This window comes from Elephas maximus, chromosome 20, assembly GCF_024166365.1.
Source record: "Elephas maximus indicus isolate mEleMax1 chromosome 20, mEleMax1 primary haplotype, whole genome shotgun sequence".
NCBI lineage: Eukaryota > Metazoa > Chordata > Mammalia > Proboscidea > Elephantidae > Elephas > Elephas maximus.
Window position 1 is genome coordinate 60,284,578 of NC_064838.1, and position 19,381 is coordinate 60,303,958.

The 19,381-nt window shown below is 42.1% G+C and overlaps 1 protein-coding gene across 7 annotated transcripts in view; it reads right to left on the reverse strand.

Annotated features, from left to right (window-relative positions):
* Nucleotides 1-19,381, reverse strand: part of ERC2 (ELKS/RAB6-interacting/CAST family member 2) — a 1,130,613-nt gene that overhangs the window by 336,134 nt on the left and 775,098 nt on the right. Inside the window, exon 15 of one of the 7 annotated variants that reach the window (XM_049862257.1) lies at nucleotides 927-942. The exons of the other annotated variants lie outside the window; for them this stretch is intronic. Within the exon in view, the coding sequence (XP_049718214.1) occupies nucleotides 939-942 (4 nt within the window). The 3' untranslated portion in view covers nucleotides 927-938. Of the gene's footprint in view, nucleotides 1-926; nucleotides 943-19,381 lie in introns of those variants that run through there. 7 annotated transcript variants of the gene reach the window in all.

The following is a 19,381-nucleotide window of genomic DNA, read 5'->3' on the forward strand; positions in this document are numbered from 1 at the left end:
TTGTCCTGAATCAGAGACCAATATATGGTGGCATCTCCTTCATCACAGGGATGCATGGGTCAGGGAACTGGTAGGAGGAGGCAGAAGCAGCTCTTCTCTCTAAAACACCTAATTCTCCCTGAATGTTTTCTTCCACCAGAGAACACTGTTCATGGTGTGATAAATCAGGAGCTGAGGCTATCCCTTTGCCATTTTGGGCTCCTCACTCCATTGAGCCAACAGTCAGAGAAGGGGGGTCACCACTACGGCTATGGAATGGGGGTAAGAAGGGTTACGTGTGGAAGCCTGGGAGTCACTAGGGTATCCTTGAACAAAAGCTCTGGTCAGTAGAGAACTATGGCAGCTCTATAAAGGCAAGGACTTAGATCCTATAGGAATAAGAATGTAGGTCACCCCACCATAACCCCATAGGCAGCTATACAGATGGGGGCTATAGCAGTTATGGTTTAAGTCACTAAATCATTTCTTTTCTCCCCTCCCCGTCTCCTGCTACTTTAAAACAAATAAACAACATTGGTAGCTCATGTATTAGATGGGAGGGTGACCAAATTCCACCAGCTGTCTGTCAGATTGTCATACCGTGGTGGCTTGTGTGCTGCTTTGATGCTGGAAGCTGTGCCAGTATTTTTAAATACCAGCAGGGTCACCCATGGTGGAGAGGTTTCAGCAGAGTTTTCACACTAAGAAAGACTAGGAAGAAAGGCCCAGTGATCTACTTCTAAAAATCTACTTCTGAAAACCTTACGGACCACAACACAATATTTCCAATATAATGCTAGAAGATGAGCCCCTTAGGTTGGAAAAAAAGAAGGCACTCAAAATACACAGTAGCTGCAACAATGGATCAAACATACCAATGATCATGAAAATGGCGCAGGACCAAGCAATGATTCATTCTCTTGCACATGGGTTCACCATGAGTTGGAGCCAACTTGACATCACCTGACAACAACAAATAACCAAATGAACAGTGTTTCACAATGACACAGGAGCTGGGGTGACTTTATACCTACCTTTCCTGTGTTGGGAACACTTACTTTTTACCTGGACAAACGGCAAGAGTAGATAGCAAGCGGTAAATGGAGTGAACCATGCCCACATATTGTCCACTTGACCCTCTAGATCCATATCCACCTTCCTCCCCTTGCTTTCCTCCCCATTAGAAAGGTCTCATCACTGTGCTGTGTGTCCTCTGGTTTCCAGTAGAGTTGAGCTAATAGTAGGCAATGGAGGTAAGGAGGAGCATGAAATTAGTACATTTGCTCCCCTGGTTCCCTCCCTGTGAGTTCATCTCAGACTAGCTGTGTCCCTCAACAGAAGGTCACTGCCTCCCTCAAGCTCTACATGACTATCTTCCAGGTACTGGAAACCTCTCCTTCCCTTGTCCTTTTGGGCCTAGAAGTGGTAACATGTTGTTGTGGGCCTGGGTTCCTGCGTGAACATTAATGGTTCCCTGACACTGTATCACACTTTTGGAAATAATCTCTTTGCAAATAAATGCTTCTTGAATTATCCTAATTTGAAACATCTGTTTCTATTGGGACCCTGACTGAGCCATTCACTTGGGATTCTGTGTTATACAAACCTTGCCTGCGTACCAAGACCTGCACTTTGGGAAACACCACATGGAGAGATATCCTAAAGACACCCATAACCTAGAGACCTGTGGAGACAAAACTAGTTTACTTTTTGGCAGCACTGATAGAGCCAGAAAAAGTTGTGATGAGGACACTTTCTGGGTAACCAGGAAGAAGAAGGTCCAAGTTGGATGTTACAAGCCAGGTGCCTTTCTATTTCTGGACAATTTCTATGAAAAGCCAGGGGATGACCAAAGATTGGTCTAAAACCTAGGCTGCCGAGTTAAAAGACATATTAATACTATCTCGTATTAGCTTCTCTCAGGACCAATTTTCTCAGAATAATTCGAATAGGCTTTAATTTATCATCAAATGACCAACTGACTAGATTGCCAAAGGGAGCCTGAGTATTACTCTAAGATAGAGGTTCTCAAAAGAGAGTGACCTGGAGGCAGGTCAAGGACAATTTGCAGGGCACAGGGTAAAATGAAAATGCAAGCCCCTTATTAAAAATTATTAGGAATTTCAAGATATTGCAAGGGGCCATCCAAGACACAACAATTGGTTTCCATTCACCTGGAGCAGCAGTGGAAGAAGGGGAACCAGGAATTAGAGAAGGAACTGGACTGCAGGTCTAACTGCCACCATGAATATCTGCCTTCTGTTCTATGAGACCAGAGGAACTGAATGGTGTCCGGCTACCATTACCAAACTTTTTGGTCAAGGAATCAATAGCTGAATCCTGACCAAAAGGGGGAAAATGTGGAACAGAATTTCAAATTCTTACAGAATCCAGACTTACTGAACCCACTGAGATTGGAGGAATCCCTGAATCTGTCTCTCTGAGAAAATCTTCACACCATGAACCAAAATTATCCCCTGAAGTCATCTTCAAACTAAACAACTGTTCAGCCAAATTAGTAAAGAATGTTCCATATGAGCACTGCTCTCTTTTAAAGAATTATCTATATGAGATCAAACTGACAACAGTAAACCTAAAGCACAGATGAGAAGTTTAGGGAGTAGTGAGTCTAAGTCCATGGTGATGAAATAAGGGTACAGACAATGAGAATAGTGACACCACACAAAGAATGGAACCAATGTTACTCGAGTGTACATGTAGAAACTGATGAACGGGTGTATGTTCTGTTGCGCATATTTTCACAAAAATTAAAAAAGAGAGAGAAAGAATTTCAAGATGGTGACAGCAGAGCACTAAGCCAAGTGCAGGCACTCCTAAGTGTAGGACCTTCTGTGGCTGGGCAGGTTCCACGCCCATGAAGCTGGCCCTGCCTAGAAGGCTTGTTACAACACAGAATGCTGGGCTCCACCCCGACAGCTTCTGATTCAGGAGGTCTAGGGTGAGGCAGCACAGCCGTTAAAAGTCCAGTCCCTAACTGGAAGGTCAGCATTTCAAACCCACCAGCCGCTCTGAGGAAGAAAGATAATGGCAGTCTGCTCCTGTAAATAATACAGACTTAGAAATCCCATGGGAGCAGTTCTACTCTGTCCTATACCCATAGGTTGCTATAAGTCAGAATTGACTCGACAGCAATGGGACAGGGAGGCCTGAGAATCTGCATTCCTAACAAGTACCTGGAGTCCTGGTGGTGCAGTGGTTAAGAGTTTGGTTGCTAATCAAAAGGTCGGCAGTTTGAATCCACCAGCTGCCCCTTGGTAACCTATGGGGAAGTTCTTCTCGGTCCTATAGGGTCCCTATGAGTCAGAATCGACTCAACAGCAATGTTTTTTTTGGGTTTTTAACAAGTTCCTGGGTGATGCTGATGGTCTAGGCACCACACTCAGAGAACCACTAACCTAGAGACTAATAAAAGACAGGAAAAAAAATCTCATAATAAAATGAACACATAACCAACATATTTAAAGCCCAAACTGACCGTCTGAATGCATTTTATATTTGGACATCATAATATATATCTACAATTTATATAAATGTAAATTTACTCATTTGTGAATCTGTAGATACAAATATTGAGTGATACTAACTACTTGAGCCCCATCCAAGCAATCCTTTGTTCAACAGATACTTATTGTCTACTGCGTGCCAGTTACTGTGCTTGACCATGTATTTTCTACGACTAGGTCATAAATAGCTTAATGACATTATTTAGAACAGTGATCTCAAGTATCAGAGGGGAAGATACAGAGCTGGGGTGAGTGAGATACCCCAGATAGGGAAATTAAAATATGAGAAAAGTGTATCATTTCTTATAAGAAATTTTGATGAATTTATTGAGAAAAAAAAAACCTTAATAAAACTATCTTTGTTTTGATAGAACTGATACATAAAATAATAAAACATTATAGCTGGGTGATTTATTAAAGGGTAGAAAACTTCTCATTTCAAGTAAGTATGAGACATTAGGTTTTTATAGTGATCTATAAAAAATGAATAAAAATTGTAAACTTTCATCCTATGTTGAAATATTCAGCCTATAAACACACAAACAAAACCTTCAGAAGTTTTCAAACACTCCACTTGGTATAACCACTTTGGGAAAATAAGTGAGTCTAGGGTGAAGTTTTTCTAAAGGATTAACAAAAATAGTTCATCCAGTTAGACATGAAGAAAGTTAAACCACCCCACTGTCATGAAGTCTCACAAAGCCAGTGACAATTTATTTCCACAAACAGCCCCAGCATCACAGCCTGCAAGAGAACACGCCTGCTCCAGTGTTCTGGTTTCTTAGCCTGGATATACAGTGTGACTTCCTGTGGCGCATTCATCGTCCTGATTTCAAAGGATGAAGAGTTTGCTCATGTGGAATGTAGGTATTCTTGACCTCTGGTCGCCATTGTTCTGAAGCCAGGGAAAAATAGGAGACCTCTGGCAATGCTAAACGAATCTGATAAGGCTATGCCTGGCTTCAAAGAAAGACCAGCAACCAACTGCACAATAGCCTGCAGTTTCCAGTACAGGCTTCTCTCTAGGCCTCAGGTGTTGATAATTAACTGCCTACTATTCTAAGCTGCGTTTATTACCCTTTTTATTGTACTTTTAGTAAAATTAAATCACTGCAATTGTAGAATGTTTAGATGACATTGAGAAAACAAAATAAGTGATTCCTCCCCCAGTCTTCTTACACCTTACTTAAACAAGAGAAGATAAAAAAAATATATATGCCACATTATAAGAGTTTACTGGGGAAAACAGGAATGAAGCACGCTAAGAAAATTTCATGTTACAAGTCTAAAAAATAAACATAAATGAGGGAAACTTCAGTTTCCAATCAACACTCTCAAATCGAGAGAATTTTCTACAGTGAATCACTGTCAGGTTCTGGTAATGTTTTCTGCAAGCGTTATCATTGTTTTTTTTTTAAGCAAAGATGAAAGAATATTTTGTATCTGCTTCCCTGTTGATTTATATCAGTTTAACTGCCAATATTTCTTAATTCACAATGAAATTTCACAGAGCTCGATTTATAAATATTTATGTATAAAGTTAACAACTGTGAACTGTAGTGGTGTGTCAAACTGTAAACACAGTCATGCAATATTGGTTCTTTTTGAGAACAGATGTCGGGCCATCTCTGTGATGGGGTGGATTGCAGGAGGCAAAGTAATGATTTAGTCTTTTTTCTCTCTAACAACTTTTAAAACACAAAGATAAATCTAGGGAGAGCAAAACCTGACACTAGAATCCCCACTCTCCATTCCTGCCGCATGGGCAGACATCACTAATTGATCCCAGAACTTTGGAGCTCAAGCCAGCCTTGGTACAGTTCTCAATAAGGCATTATGGAAGTCACTATCAATTGATAAATAAAAGAAGCAAGATTCAAATTATTTTCACTGTGTTTAATTCTTGTAAAGCAGCCAGAATTATTCAGTTATTCCCTTTGCATCCAGATTACCCTTTGATGGTAGCTGCTTATAGCTTTGTTCCACTCCCGTGTACATACACAAAGTAAAGCTCTCTTGTACTCATTAAAGATGCCATGTTCCTTTAGCCCTGCTGGTAGTCTGCTTAGGAGGTGGACTTTACTATCACAACAACAGAGAGTGATGCTGCCAGATCTGCCTCTAGAAAGAACATTTTGCCACAAGGGTGGACGCCCAAAACCACAGGCAGAGAGAACAACTGGGAGGTGAACAGTTCAGTCTACGTGTTTTATACACCTTATCTCATTCAATCCTCTCAGCATCCCTATGAGAAAATTGAGGCTCAAAGAGGTTAGATCCTTGCCATACGACCTACCATGAGGAAGCAACAGGACATGTGTTCAACCAAGGAGATCTGGTCAACTTCAAAGCTGGTGAGCTTAGTCTTTCTGCAACTCTGCTCTCTAGTGGCTAACAGAATCCAGTCACCTTCTAGGGCAGGGATGGATCTTAAAGTCAACCCATTGCCATCGAGTAGATTCCGACTCATAGCTACCCTATAGGACAGAGTAGAACTGCCCCATAAGGTTTCCAAGGAGTGGCTGGTGGATTCAACCTTTTGGTTAGCAGCCAAATGCTTAACCACTGTGCCATCAGGGCTCCCCTGAAAGTCAACAACCCCCCAAAATGAGGGAGCCACCATCATTCTTTCCACTGCTTCAGCCAGACTTTGTTTTTTGGAGGGCAGGCATTTAGCATCCAGCTCTGACCAGGTGACTGAAAGCACGGCTCCTTCTCTTTCCTTCAGGAGGGCTTTCAGAATTGCAGCTCTTACATGTGAAATGTGATACTATATAGGTGATAAGGTGGATGATACCATTACCTGTTGTCTCTAGTTGATTCAGACAGAGTAGAACTGCCCCATAGGGTTTCCAAGGCTGTAATCTTTATGGAAGCACACTGCCACATCTTTCTCCTGCAGAGTGCCTGATGGGTTTGAACCGCTGACCTTTTGGTTGGCAGCCCAATGCTTAACCACTTTGCCACCAGGGCTCCTTAGGTTGATGGCAGAGCTTTAGAAATATTAAAGGGCCCAAGTGCCACACAGTGAGAATCAGCACCAGGATTACTGAATTTTAACTCCCTTGCCTTCACACGGGAACAGTGTTTTTATTCTCCCTTTACAGGTAAAACAACTGGGGGGAAGACAGGAGGGGCCGTACTACCCCTAATTAAGCACGTAGGTGCCAGTGCTATTCTAGGCATGTGATACATATAGGCTCATTTCATCTTCACAACAAGGTGTATATTTTAAAACCCCTCTGGTGGATTTTTATTACCTTGTCGCCTACTCCATATTTTCCTTATTTAATTTTTTTAGTATTTGTCATTTTCCCAACAGCCCACCTCCATTAGGGTCTCCATTGCGGAATGAATTCAGATTTTGTTTACTGTTATATCCTGAACAGTACCTGACACATAGTAGATGCTGAAATATTGGCTGAGTAATTAAACACAGGCACAGAGAGATTCAGGAACTTGCCTGAGGTCACACAGCCTGAAACTCTGTCATCTACAGGCAATCAGCACATGACCACCCCCAGCTCTGGGCTCAGCTCTGGGCTCAGGGCCGTTCAGATGATGGAAGAGTCACACCAGCTGGCAGAGGTAATATCTAGATATCGCATTGCATTGTATTTCACGACAAATAATGGCATTCTGTGGCCAGGGTGAAATGCTTGCTTCTTTGCAATAAAAAAGAATCAAAGAAGTTTAATACTGCTATATCCCCAGCTTTGGGAAATCCTGATGAAATGGCACCAGCAGGAGACCCAGCCACTCACAATTCCTCCTTGCTATGTCCCCCCTCATCATGCTCAGTCCCTGTCTTGTTCAGATGGTAGCAAAGGAACCCAACCATACTAACTGAGGGCCTGGAGAGGGCCACCCCAGGTCACCAGCAGGTGGTCACTGGGGAAGAAGCATCCCTACTCCTAAGTAGCTCACAATCTTTTCCACAAGGAGAGAGGCAAGGACACATGTAGGTTTAACACGAGGCATCAGGAAGGTGAGAGAAACAGCATTCAGCGGGACTGCAGAGAAATGAAGGGATAGTTATCTGAAGTCTGCACCAAGGAAGACTTCAGGGAGGAAAGGGCATGTGACCTGGGCTGAGGAGAGGGGCATTGCTGTCTCCATGGCCCAAAGGAAGGCAGAATGCCCAAAGTCACTGCCAAGCTAAAGCAAGTTTTCTGGAGTTCTAAGTAAAACCAGGAAGCAATGGAATAATAGAGCTTAGCCCAGTGGTTCTCATCTAGGGGCAATTCTGTCCCACAGGGGACATTTAGTAGCGTTTGAAGTCATTTTTCACAATGAGGGGGGTATTATTATTATTTTTTTTTTTGTAGGGTTAATTTTATTATCATGCACCATGGTAGAGGTTGCTATCAACCCAAATATATTCTCTCCTCCCTAGGTGGTTGGCTGCCTGGCTAGACCGACTGCATTGACCAGCCTCCCGTACCATGAGACCAAGTTCTCATCAATGAAATGTGAGAAGAAGTGATGTGTCAGTTTCCAACCTGGGCCTTAGGTCAAAGGGCATGACCTCTCAATGCTTTTTTTGTTGTTGTTCCTTCCTGACTGCCAAACAGGGATGTGGCCCAGACATGACTTCAGCTATGCTAGGGCAGGGATCAGCAAAGTGTTTCTGTAAAAGGTCAGAAACTAACTATTTTCAACTTGGCAGGTCATATGATCTCAGTTGCAATTACTTTACTACTGTAGCACAAAAACTACAATTTGCAATGAGTGTGTGTGACTATGTCCCAATAAAACTTTATTTACAAAAGCAAGCAGAGAGCCAGATTTGACCTATAGGCCATGGTTGGACAAGCCCTGTGCTAGAGTACTGAAAAGCAGGAAGATGGAAGGGGCCTGGGTTTGTGACAGACAGCATGAACAGAACTGCTCTGTCGACCTGGACCCTTTACCTTGGAACTACTAGAGAGAAATAAAAGTCTATATTCTTTAAGTTTTAAACAGCTTATCCTTGTCTTAACACATGAGATTCTCAGGCCTCTTTGGGTTTAGATTGCCCTACACACCCAGCAGTGATATATCTACACCTGGGTCTTCCAGTGAGCTGACTTCTGCACACCGGGCATTTGAGAGCAAGCTTGCCATCAAGCTGGAGAGAGTGCACGCATTAGCAATGAAGGGTCAAGGGTTAAACTCATAGCACTCGCTCCCCATCCAGGTGAGGGGTCCAAACTGGAGACATCATCACCATTTAAGAATTCAAGGTTTACAGCAAACCTAATAAATCATCTAATTCAGGCTGCTTGATGCGTGTTGGTGTCCTTCTGGAATCTCCCATTAAGTGAACCTCTGGTGTCATGAATCATGGCAGAGATTGGGCCAATGAGACAACGGAACAGCAAACAAAACCTCTGGGAGCTTCCAGTGGCGGACCATGCTGGCTGGAAGACAGCTTCAGTGACTTTCATATAAGATGAAGTAGAATTTCCCATGGGCCTCTGGACCAAGCTCACTGGTCAAGTTCATTTTCAGCTTGCTCTACATCTGTTTTCACTGGGGAAGTGGGAAGGCAAACGTGTCCTAGGCAGACCTCCTTCCAACAGTTTGAAATGGAGTGCTTGTGATCCTGTTCACATCCTTAACCATTTATATCTGCAACTATACTTTAGACAACCTGGCTGTCACCAGAAACCGATCCCTGCCAATTCTAAGTAATCCTGGAGCCATGACGAAACAGAGATAAAGGCCGGCACAGGGTGGCGCAGCACTGCCAAGATGTCTGAGCTTGAAGGGACTTAACAAACACTCTGTCTAGTCTGATTTTCTCTTTTCCCAGGTGAGAAAGCTGAGGTCCAGAGATGTTAAGAGTTCTAGGTCACAAAACTAACTTAGAAATAATGTACTTGCATGATTCGAGGGAGAGGCAAACAAAAATTAGAATTCTGATGCTTCCCGTATTTTTTTTAATGGGGGAAATATGTCTCTATTGGTGATTTTATTTTCTCCTTTTGTTTTCTATACTGAAAGTATTCAGAGGTAAATGTGGATCTCAACATTTTAATCCATTTTTAGGACTAAATCACAGACTCTTATGGAACTTGGAGTTAAAGAAACCTCCAGAATTTTTACTGATTTCTGAACTTCATTCAGTTTTCTAAGAAAAATGATATGAGTAAGATATTTATAATTGGTCCTGTCAACAAACTGCAGCCAGGCCCACAATACAGTCTTTTTTTTTCTTGGCAGAACTCTATGCCTTTCAGAAATAGTATGGAGAAAGGGGCTAGTTATGCTTGGATTGAGATGCTGAAGGGTGTGTGAACAAAATTCACTTCTCTGTTCTCATTTCCCCTGTATCTCTGTGTAGGTTCTTACCCAGGTTCCAAAACATTCTTCGGCACATCCTACATGTATAGAAGATAAAACACTCCAACACAGCTGTCCGTGGTAGGGTCTAGACCAGGCCACCACTCATCGTCCTGCTTTAAGTCTTGGAGCAATACTCCCTGCCTTCCTCAGAGCGGCAGAGACACAGGAGGAGTCAGGAAGACCCTGGCCCCCAATTTCAATAAGCCATCACTTCTCTGAAAAGGCAAAGCTAGGACATGAAAACACTTCGAACATGGATGCCAGGTTGCTGCTTTTCACTTAAGCCACACATTTGACAGTACTTAGTGCATGGAGTCCTGGGGGCTGCAAATGGTAACACGCTCAGCTGCTAACCAATAGGCTGGAGGTTTGAGTCCACCCAGAGGCACCCCAGAAGAAAAGCCTGGTGATCTACTTTTGGAAAATTAGCCATGGAAAACCTTATGGGTCACCACGTTTCAAAGTTGACTTGACAGCAACTGAAACTAATAGTACAAATGTGTTATGGCAGCTAAATCCCCTCCCCACCCCATCCCCGGTCTTCAAGGAGACTGGGTTGGCTGTGAAATTCTGGCATCGCAATCTAGTCTCTGGGAGCTCACACCAGGACCATTTGTCTATCAACACAACCAAAGTATAAAATTCCTACAAGTGGGTTGGCATCCATGCCTCAAATCACAGAGGTTTTGTGGTGAGGAAGTAGCTGGAACAAATGCTGGCCATATTTCTGATCCCCCAAACGGCAGGGGAAAGGCACATATCAAACCTTTTCAGCACATTTTCGGATACACCAAATACGTTATAATAAAAGGGCACCTCAGGCGGAGCGAAGTAGTTTTGCTGGTTCTTGAGCCTAGTGTCTAAGGGGCCGGGAAGGCTTCCACATAAAGAACAGAGATGTATTTCACACTGAATAATCCACGGTGACAAGATTTTAAGGAGATAAACCCTTTCCTTCATGAAGTACATGTAATTCACTTGCATGTCTGCAAATCATCAAACAACTACTATATGTTTGAAAAATCTCTTAATAGCCTGCTGTTCATGCATGCATTTTCATATTCTGACACGGGTAAACATTTTCACGCCTTTTTTTTTTTTTAATTACATACCCAATTCATATAATAGAAGAAAACTCAGGAGACACAGATACGGAAAAGAAAAAGAAACTATGAACTTGTCAACAAAACATCCACAATTTTCAGACACTGGTAAATATCCCTCTAAATACTTCTCTGTGTCTCTCTCTCATCTGCTCTTATTCCCCTCCCTTCCCCTCCACACACACAACACACGGACATACACAGCCCTAAAAATAAGTCTGCAATACACATATTAACCTGATTTTTTTTTTACCCAATGATATGTGCACGACATCTTCTAATGAAAATAAATACATATACGAATTTTATACCTTCCACTGCTTTACTGTAGTCCATGATGAGTATCTGTAAACACATGTATGTGTACAAACGCACCACTATGTATTTAATCAGCCACCACTGTCAAGTGAGGGGGATGTGTCCTTTTATTCTCCCACTGTCACAAACAATGCTTTCATAGCTGTGGACATCCATGTACCTAAAATCCCTACATATCTGTCCAGTTGTTTCCATAGCTAAGTTCTACAAGAATGGCCACTCCAAAGAATATAAATACTTTAAGGCTTCAGAAGCCTACAATTCCTGTGTCTAGATACGCCCCATTCAGTGCTGCTCCACAGAACTCTGTTACATGCAACGCTCTAGATGTGCACTACTCAATGTGGTGGTCACTATCTTAGATGCTGTTGTTAGTCACCATTGAGTCAGCACCAACCCATGGTGACGTATATATAACAGAATGAGATATTGCCCGGTCCTGTGCCATCCTCACAATCTTTGGTATGTTTGAGTCTATCGTTGCAGTCACTGTGTCAATCCATTTCATGGAGGGTTTCCCTAATTTTCACCAGCCCTCTGACTTTACCAATGTCCTTCTCCTGGTGGTTAAGTACTTGGCTGCTGACTAAAAAGTCGGCAGTTCAAACCCACCAGCAACTCCGTGGGAGAAAGATGCAGCAGTCTGTTTCCGTAAAGATGTGCAGGCTTGGAAACCCTACGGGGCAGTTGCACTCTGTCCTACAGGGTTGCTATGCGTCAGAATCGACTCCATGGCAAAGGGTCATGACCTTCTCCAGGGATTGGTCCCTCCTGATGACGTGTCCAAAGCCAACAAGAAAAATTCTCCCCATCCTTGCTTCTAAGGAGCATTCTGGTTATACTTCCTTCAAGACAGATGTGTTTGTTCTTCTGACAGTCCAAGGTATATTCAATTTTCTTCACCACTGCATCAATTCTTCGATCTTCCTTTTTCATTGCCCAGCTTTCACATACATATGAGGCAATTGAAAAGACCATAGCTTGGGTCAGGGTCACTTTAGTCATCAAAGTGACTCTCTGCTTTTTAACACTTTAAGGAGGTCTTTTGCTGGAGATTTGCCTGCTGCAGACATAGTAAGCTGTTTTGTACATGCCACTACTGGGCACTTAAAATGTGACTAGGGCAACTGAGGAGCTGATTCTTAATTTTTTTAATTTTAACTAATTTTAATTTTAACAGCCACCAATGTCTAGTGGCTATCATATTGACTGCACAGACTCTAGATTGATTTAGTATCACCCAAGCTTTTTAGAGTGAATTTACCATACCTATTAAATCTCTTCTTAATCAATCCCACACACAGCCTTGACATTAAAGAGGATTTTCTTTCCTATCAAAGAGCTTTTACGTGCTCTCCCTCAGAGGGTCTTTACAATACCTGAGAAAAGAAGGGCAGGCATCATTTTTTTTCCACATTCATCAATGATGAAAACTGGAGTCTAGGGAGGTAAACAGACTCATCTCAGTAAGTTAGGGGGTGAAACTGGAAACAGAATGCTTGTCTTCTGGTCTTCCTCCATTTCTTCTTTGCTTATACAAATGATTTGCTTTCCGTGAACCTTTCACAAATGGAAGTTCTGCCAAAACTATAATCTTGATTTCCTGCCTCTTGGCCTGTGCCTGTGCTGTTCCCATTGCCTGGGACATGGATCTAGTTCCTTACCCTTGCCCGTCCAGCTACTCTTCGCCTTCCAGAAAAAAGCTACAATCTGACGAGACGGACAATAAAAAAGGCACCCAATTACAAGTGGTGGAAAGCACGGTGAAGAAAACCCATAGGGGGCAGTCAGAGAGAACTGTAGGGAGGACCTACTTAAAAGGGGCAGAAGAACATTCCTGGCAGAGTGGACAGCATATACAAATCCCTAGGAAAAAGCATGGAACACTCAAGGAACTGACATAGGCTCTGTGTGGCAACTGCCTACAGGCAAGGGAGGCTGTAAAGGGAGGAGAGTCAGAGAGGTGGTATGGCTAGATATGCAGGGCTGTGAGTGTCATGATAAGGAAATTCTGGTTCCATCTCCCTTGAAACTAACCCATCCAGCTCTCCCATACTTTGTCGGCTCACATGCATCCCTGACATTTCTAATGGTGCCTTCAGAATAGACTTATCCCTTCTTGATGACAAGAATAAGGATTGGACATGCTGAAGAATTCCTAAAACATGTAATACTTACTCACCAGGCCATTTAATGAGGTAACATCTTAGAAAGCACAGCCACTCGTCTGAACACCAAATCTTAAGACTTTAATCCATTTCTTCTGGCACCAGAGAAATTTAGAAATACTAGTAGCCCAGCTCACAATGTCCAGCTGAGATTCACTTTTGTATACATGGCTAAGTATGAACCCAGTTTTACTTTTTCCATATACTGATTCAGTTTTCCCACCCATTACAAAATGGCAGTTATCCTTTCCCTACCAACATGTGGTGCTCCACTTACCATATATCAAGTTCCTAAAGAACGTGTCTGTCAGTTTGTTGTACTGTGGGACCTTGTGTGTTGATGTGATGCTGGAAGCTATGCCACCGGTATTCAGATACCAGCAGGGTCACCCAAGGAAGACAGGTTTCAGCTCAGCTTCCACACTAAGACAGACTAGGAAGAAGGACCCAGCAGTCTACTTCTGAAAAGCATTAGCCGGTGAAAACCTTATGAATAGCAGTGGAACACTGTCTGATATAGCGCTGGAAGATAAGACCCCCAGGTTGGAAGGCACTCAAAACATGACTGGGGAAGAGCTGCCTCTTCAAAGTAGAGTCAACCTTATGACGTGGATGGACTAAAGCTTTTGGGACCTTCATTTGCTGACGTGGCGCAACTCAAAATGAGAACAAACAGCTGCAAACATCCAGTAATAATCGGAACCTGGAATGTAAGAAGTATGAATCTAGGAAAATTGGAAATCATCAAAAATGAAATGGAATGCATCAACATCAATATCCTAGGCATTAGTGAGCTGAAATGGACTGATATTGGCCATCTTGAATCAGACAATCATATAGTCTACTATGCTGGGAATGACAACTTGAAGAGGAATGGTGTTGCATTCATCGTCAAAAAGAATGTTTCAAGATCTATCCTGAAGTACAACGCTGTCAGTGATAGGATAATATCCATACGCCTACAAGGAAGATCAGTTAATATGACTAATATTCAAATTTATGCGTCAACCACTAAGGCCAAAGATGAAGAAACAGAAGATTTTTATCAGCTGCTGCTGATAAAAATTTTTTTTTTTTTTTTTTGTGTGTGTATAGTTGCCATTTATGTTGATGAAAGATGGACCTCACCAAATGGAACACACAGAAATCAAATTGACTACATCTGTGGAAAGAGACAATGGAAAACCTCAATATCATTAGTCAGAACAAGGCCAGGGGACGACTGTGGAACAGACCATCAATGGCTCATATGCAAGTTCAAGCTGAAACTGAAGAAAATCAGACCGAGTCCACAAGAGCCAAAACATAACTTGAGTATACCCCACCTGAATTTAGAGACCATCTGAAGAACAGATTTGACTCATTGAACACTAGTGACCAAAGATCAGGCGAGTTGTGGAATGACATCAAGGACATCATCCATGAAGAAAGCAAGAGGTCACTGAAAAGACAGGAAAGAAAGAAAAGACCAAGGTGGATGTCAGAGGAGACTCTGAAACTTGCTCGAGTGTCGAGCAGCTAAAGCAAAAGAAAGAATTCATGAAGTAAAAGAACTGAACAGAAGATTTCAAAGGGCCTCTCACAAAGACAAAGTAAAGTATTATAATGACATGTGCAAAGAGCTGGAGATGGAAAACCAAAAGGGAAGAACACGCTTGGCATTTCTCCAGCGGAAAGAACTGAAGAAAAAATTCAAGCCTCGAGTTGCAATAGTGAAGGATTCCATGGGGAAAATATTAAACGAAGCAGGAAGCATCAAAAGAAGATGGAAGGAATACACAGAGTCATTATACCAAAAAGAATTAGTCGGTATTGAACCATTTGAAGAGGTGGCATATGATCAGAAACCGATGGTACTGAAGGAAGAAGTCCAAGCTGCTCTGAAGGCATTGGCGAAAAACAAGGCTCCAGGAATCGATGCAATATCAATTGAGATGTTTCAACAAACAGATGCAGCGCTGGAGGTGATCACTCATCTATATCAAGAAATATGGAATGGAAGACAGCTTCCTGGCCAACTGACTGGAAGAGATCCATATTTATGCCTATTCCCAAGAAAGGTGATCCAACCGAACATGGAAATTATAGAACAATATCATTAATATCACACGCAAGCAAAATTTTGCTGAAGATCATTCAAAAGCGGCTGCAGCAGTATATTGACAGGGAACTGCTAGAAATTCAGGCTGGTTTCAGAAGAGGACGTGGAACCAGGGATATCGTTGCTGATGTCAGATGGATCCTGGCTGAAAGCAGAGAATACCAGAAGAACGTTTACTTGTGTTATATTGACTATGCAAAGGCATTCAACTGTGTGGATCATAACAAACTGTGGATAACACTGCGAAGAATGGGAATTCCAGAACACTAAATTGTGCTCATGAGGAACCTTTACATAGATCAAGAGGCAGTTGTTTGGACAGAACAAGGGGACATTGATTGGTTTAAAGTCAGGAAAGGTGTGTGTCAGGGTTGTATTCTTTCACCATACCTATTTAATCTGTATGCTGAACAAATAATCCGAGAAGCTGGACTATATGAAGAAGAACAGGGCATGGGGATTGGAGGAAGACTCATTAACAACCTGCATTATGCAGATGACACAACCTTGCTTGCTGAAGGTGAAAAGAACTTGAAGCACTTACTAATGAAGGTCAAAGACCACAGCCTTCAGTATGGATTACACCTCAACATAAAGAAAACAAAAATCCTCACAACCGGACCGATGAACAACATCATGATAAACGGAGAAAAGACTGAAGTTGTCAAGGATTTCATTTTACTTGGATCCACAATCAACAGCCATGGAAGCAGTAGTCAAGAAATCAAAAGATGCATTGCATTGGGCAAATCTGCTGCAAAGGACCTCTTCAAAATGTTGAAGAGCAAAGATGTCACCCTGAAGACTAAGGTGCACCTGACCCAAGCCATGGTATTTTCAATCACATCATATGCATGTGCAAGCTGGACAATGAATAAAGAAGACCGAAGAAGAGTTGATGCCTTTGAATTGCGGTGTTGGTGAAGAATATTGAATATACCATGGACTGCCAAAAGAACAAACAAATCTGTCTTGGAAGAAGTGCGGCCAGGATGCTCCTTAGAGGTAAGGATGGTGAGACTGCGTCTTACATACTTTGGACATGCTGTCAGGAGGGATCAGTCCCTGGAGAAGGACATCATGCTTGGCAGAGTACAGGGTCAGCGGAAAAGAGGAAGACCCTCAACGAGGTGGATTGACACAATGGCTGGAACAATGAGCTCAAGCATAACAACGACTGTAAGGATGGTGCAGGACTGGGCAGTGTTTTGTTCTGTTGTGCATAGGGTCGCTATGAGTTGGAACTGACTCAACGGCACCTAACAACAACAACAACAACGAGTTTCTTAACCTCTTTAAGTCCCGCTTTCTTCACCTATAAAATGGGAATTAAATTTGTACCTCATGGGGTTGTTGTGAGGATTAAGAGAACGCACAGCACATAACATGTGGGGCCCAAAGCCTGAAAGCCCAGCACACAGGACACACTCCAGACAATATAACATTTACCATCATCCCTGCCTTTGAGGAGTTCACCATTTATTTGGCACACTGAAACTAATATAGGAAACACCAAGACCAGGGTCGGACAGTGTGCTGTGCCCTTTCCACACAGACAGGCTCCAGAAGGGAGTGATGATAGGGCCAATGTGGACCACTAGATAAGACCAGGATGGGGGGCCCTGGGTGGCTTCTTTTCATAGCAGGCATCATTTCTTCTTCCTCACACCTCCTTTTTCAGGGTTCTCACCTCTTTTCTCTCGGCATCCTTCCTTTTTCCTCTTCTCTTCATCCTTCTCTCTTGGTCCCAGAGCCCCCATAGATCTTGTTAGTTTGATCTAGGATGGTCCTGACCAATCACTCAGTAAACATTTCCTCTGTGCTTCCTCTCTGTGCAGATAGATCCTTCTAGCCCCAAGCAGGCCACTTATTTGATACTCACTTTTTTTTTTCATAAAAAAAAAAAGGCATCTTTATATATGTTTCTCCAGTGGCCACAATCGTCTCTTCCTCATCATCTGAAGACACTCCTTAACTCCAGATCAGTATTAATCTCTCCTCAGAAGTCAACTCAACTATGTGGACAATACGTGACTGCACCTAGCCTTCAGACTAAGAAGTATCAGCAATTAATACAACACATTTTGCAAAATGAAAACCATAATTTTAATATATACAGAAAACAATGTTTTCACCACCATGGGCTACTATTTCAGCCCTTCCTGGTTTTAGGCCCTCTCAACTCTCCCCACTTCCTCCTCTCCCTGGCTGCATGCTGTAGGTAAATACCTTTCTAAATTACAGAATCCTACAATTCTCACCTTGCTTATGTCCTCCAATCTCTTTTCGTACATTAAAAAACCAAGATTCAGATATACTTGGATGCAGTTCTAAGCCTATTATGAATACCTGCAGCTGTCAAGTTGATTCCAACTCATAGTGACCCTACAGAGCAGAGTAGAACTGCCCCATAGGGTTTCCAAAGCTGTAAATCTTTACAGAAACAGGCTGCCGCATCTTTCTCCCTTGCAGCGGCTGGTGGGTTAAAACCATCAACCTTTCAGTTAGCAGCTGGGTGCTTTAACCACTGGACCACCAGGGCTCCTTGACTATAAATAAGAAATAAAAATTAACTAATAACAGGTAGAAGGAGGAGGAGAAGAAAATATTTACCAGTAATACTTGTGCATTTATTATGTGGTATCAACTATCACAATGCTTGACACATACCAGAGATATACAGTAAATGTTTGTAAAATTATTGAATGAATATCATTTACAACAGCTGCAACCAATGAAGAATTAGTATCAAGAATATAAAAGATCGCCTGTAAATCAATAAGGAACAAACAAACTTCCTATAGAAAAATGGGCAAAAGATTTGAACAGGTAAATCATGGAAATGAAAACACGTACAGCCGATAAAAAGATGAAGAGATGCTCACCTTCAAATTAGGGAAATGGAAATCAAAACCAAAAGAGGATATCATTTCAAATTTTTTCAATTGGGAAGGTTAAGAAATCTTACTATGCCAAATATCAGCAAGTAAGTAGGTATCACCAGGATCTCAGGTACTTCTGGGCGAGTGTAAACCGGTGTAATGACTTCAGGACACAACGGCATTATTCACATGCCCTGTGATCCAGCAGTCACACCCCTAAGCATACACCTAAGAGATAATCTTAGATCACATATACAAGAAGAGACAAATATTAGAATGCTCATTTCAAGCCCTGTTTGTAGAAGAAAAAAAAAAATTGATAGGAGAATAGAAAAATAAACTGTAGTCTATTCAAACAATGGAATACTACATAGCAGTAAAATTAATAAATCGGAACTATATACCTAATGGAAACCTTGGTGGCATAGTGGTTAAGTGCTATGGGTGCTAACCAAAAGGTTGGCAGTTCTAAACCACCAGGCACTCCTTGGAAACTCTATAGGGCAGTTCTACTCTGTCCTATAGGGTTGCTATGATTTAGAAGCAACTCGATGGCAACGGGTTTGCTTTTTTTGGTATATACTTAACAATGTTATATTGGGTGGGAGAAATCAAGTCCCACAAGACTGCATGCAGTATGCTATCCTTTTTGTAATTTCAAAACCAAATAATACATAACTGAAGTACTTACACGTGAGCAACTATTTTTTTTTTTTAAATACAGTAATAATAAATACAAAATCCAGGGTCATAGGTATCTCTCAGGGCAAGGCAATGCGTTAGGAGAGGGAGAAAAACCACATAAAGAGATAAAGTTATAATTAACGCTCTGATTCTTGGTTTAAGTGGTGTTTATGTGTGTGCATGTGTGAGCACATACATATGTGTGTGTGCATGTATACGTGTGTGCATGTACGTGTGTGTGTGCATGTATACCAATGACGACCACTTGTCATGAACCAAGGATCATAATTTT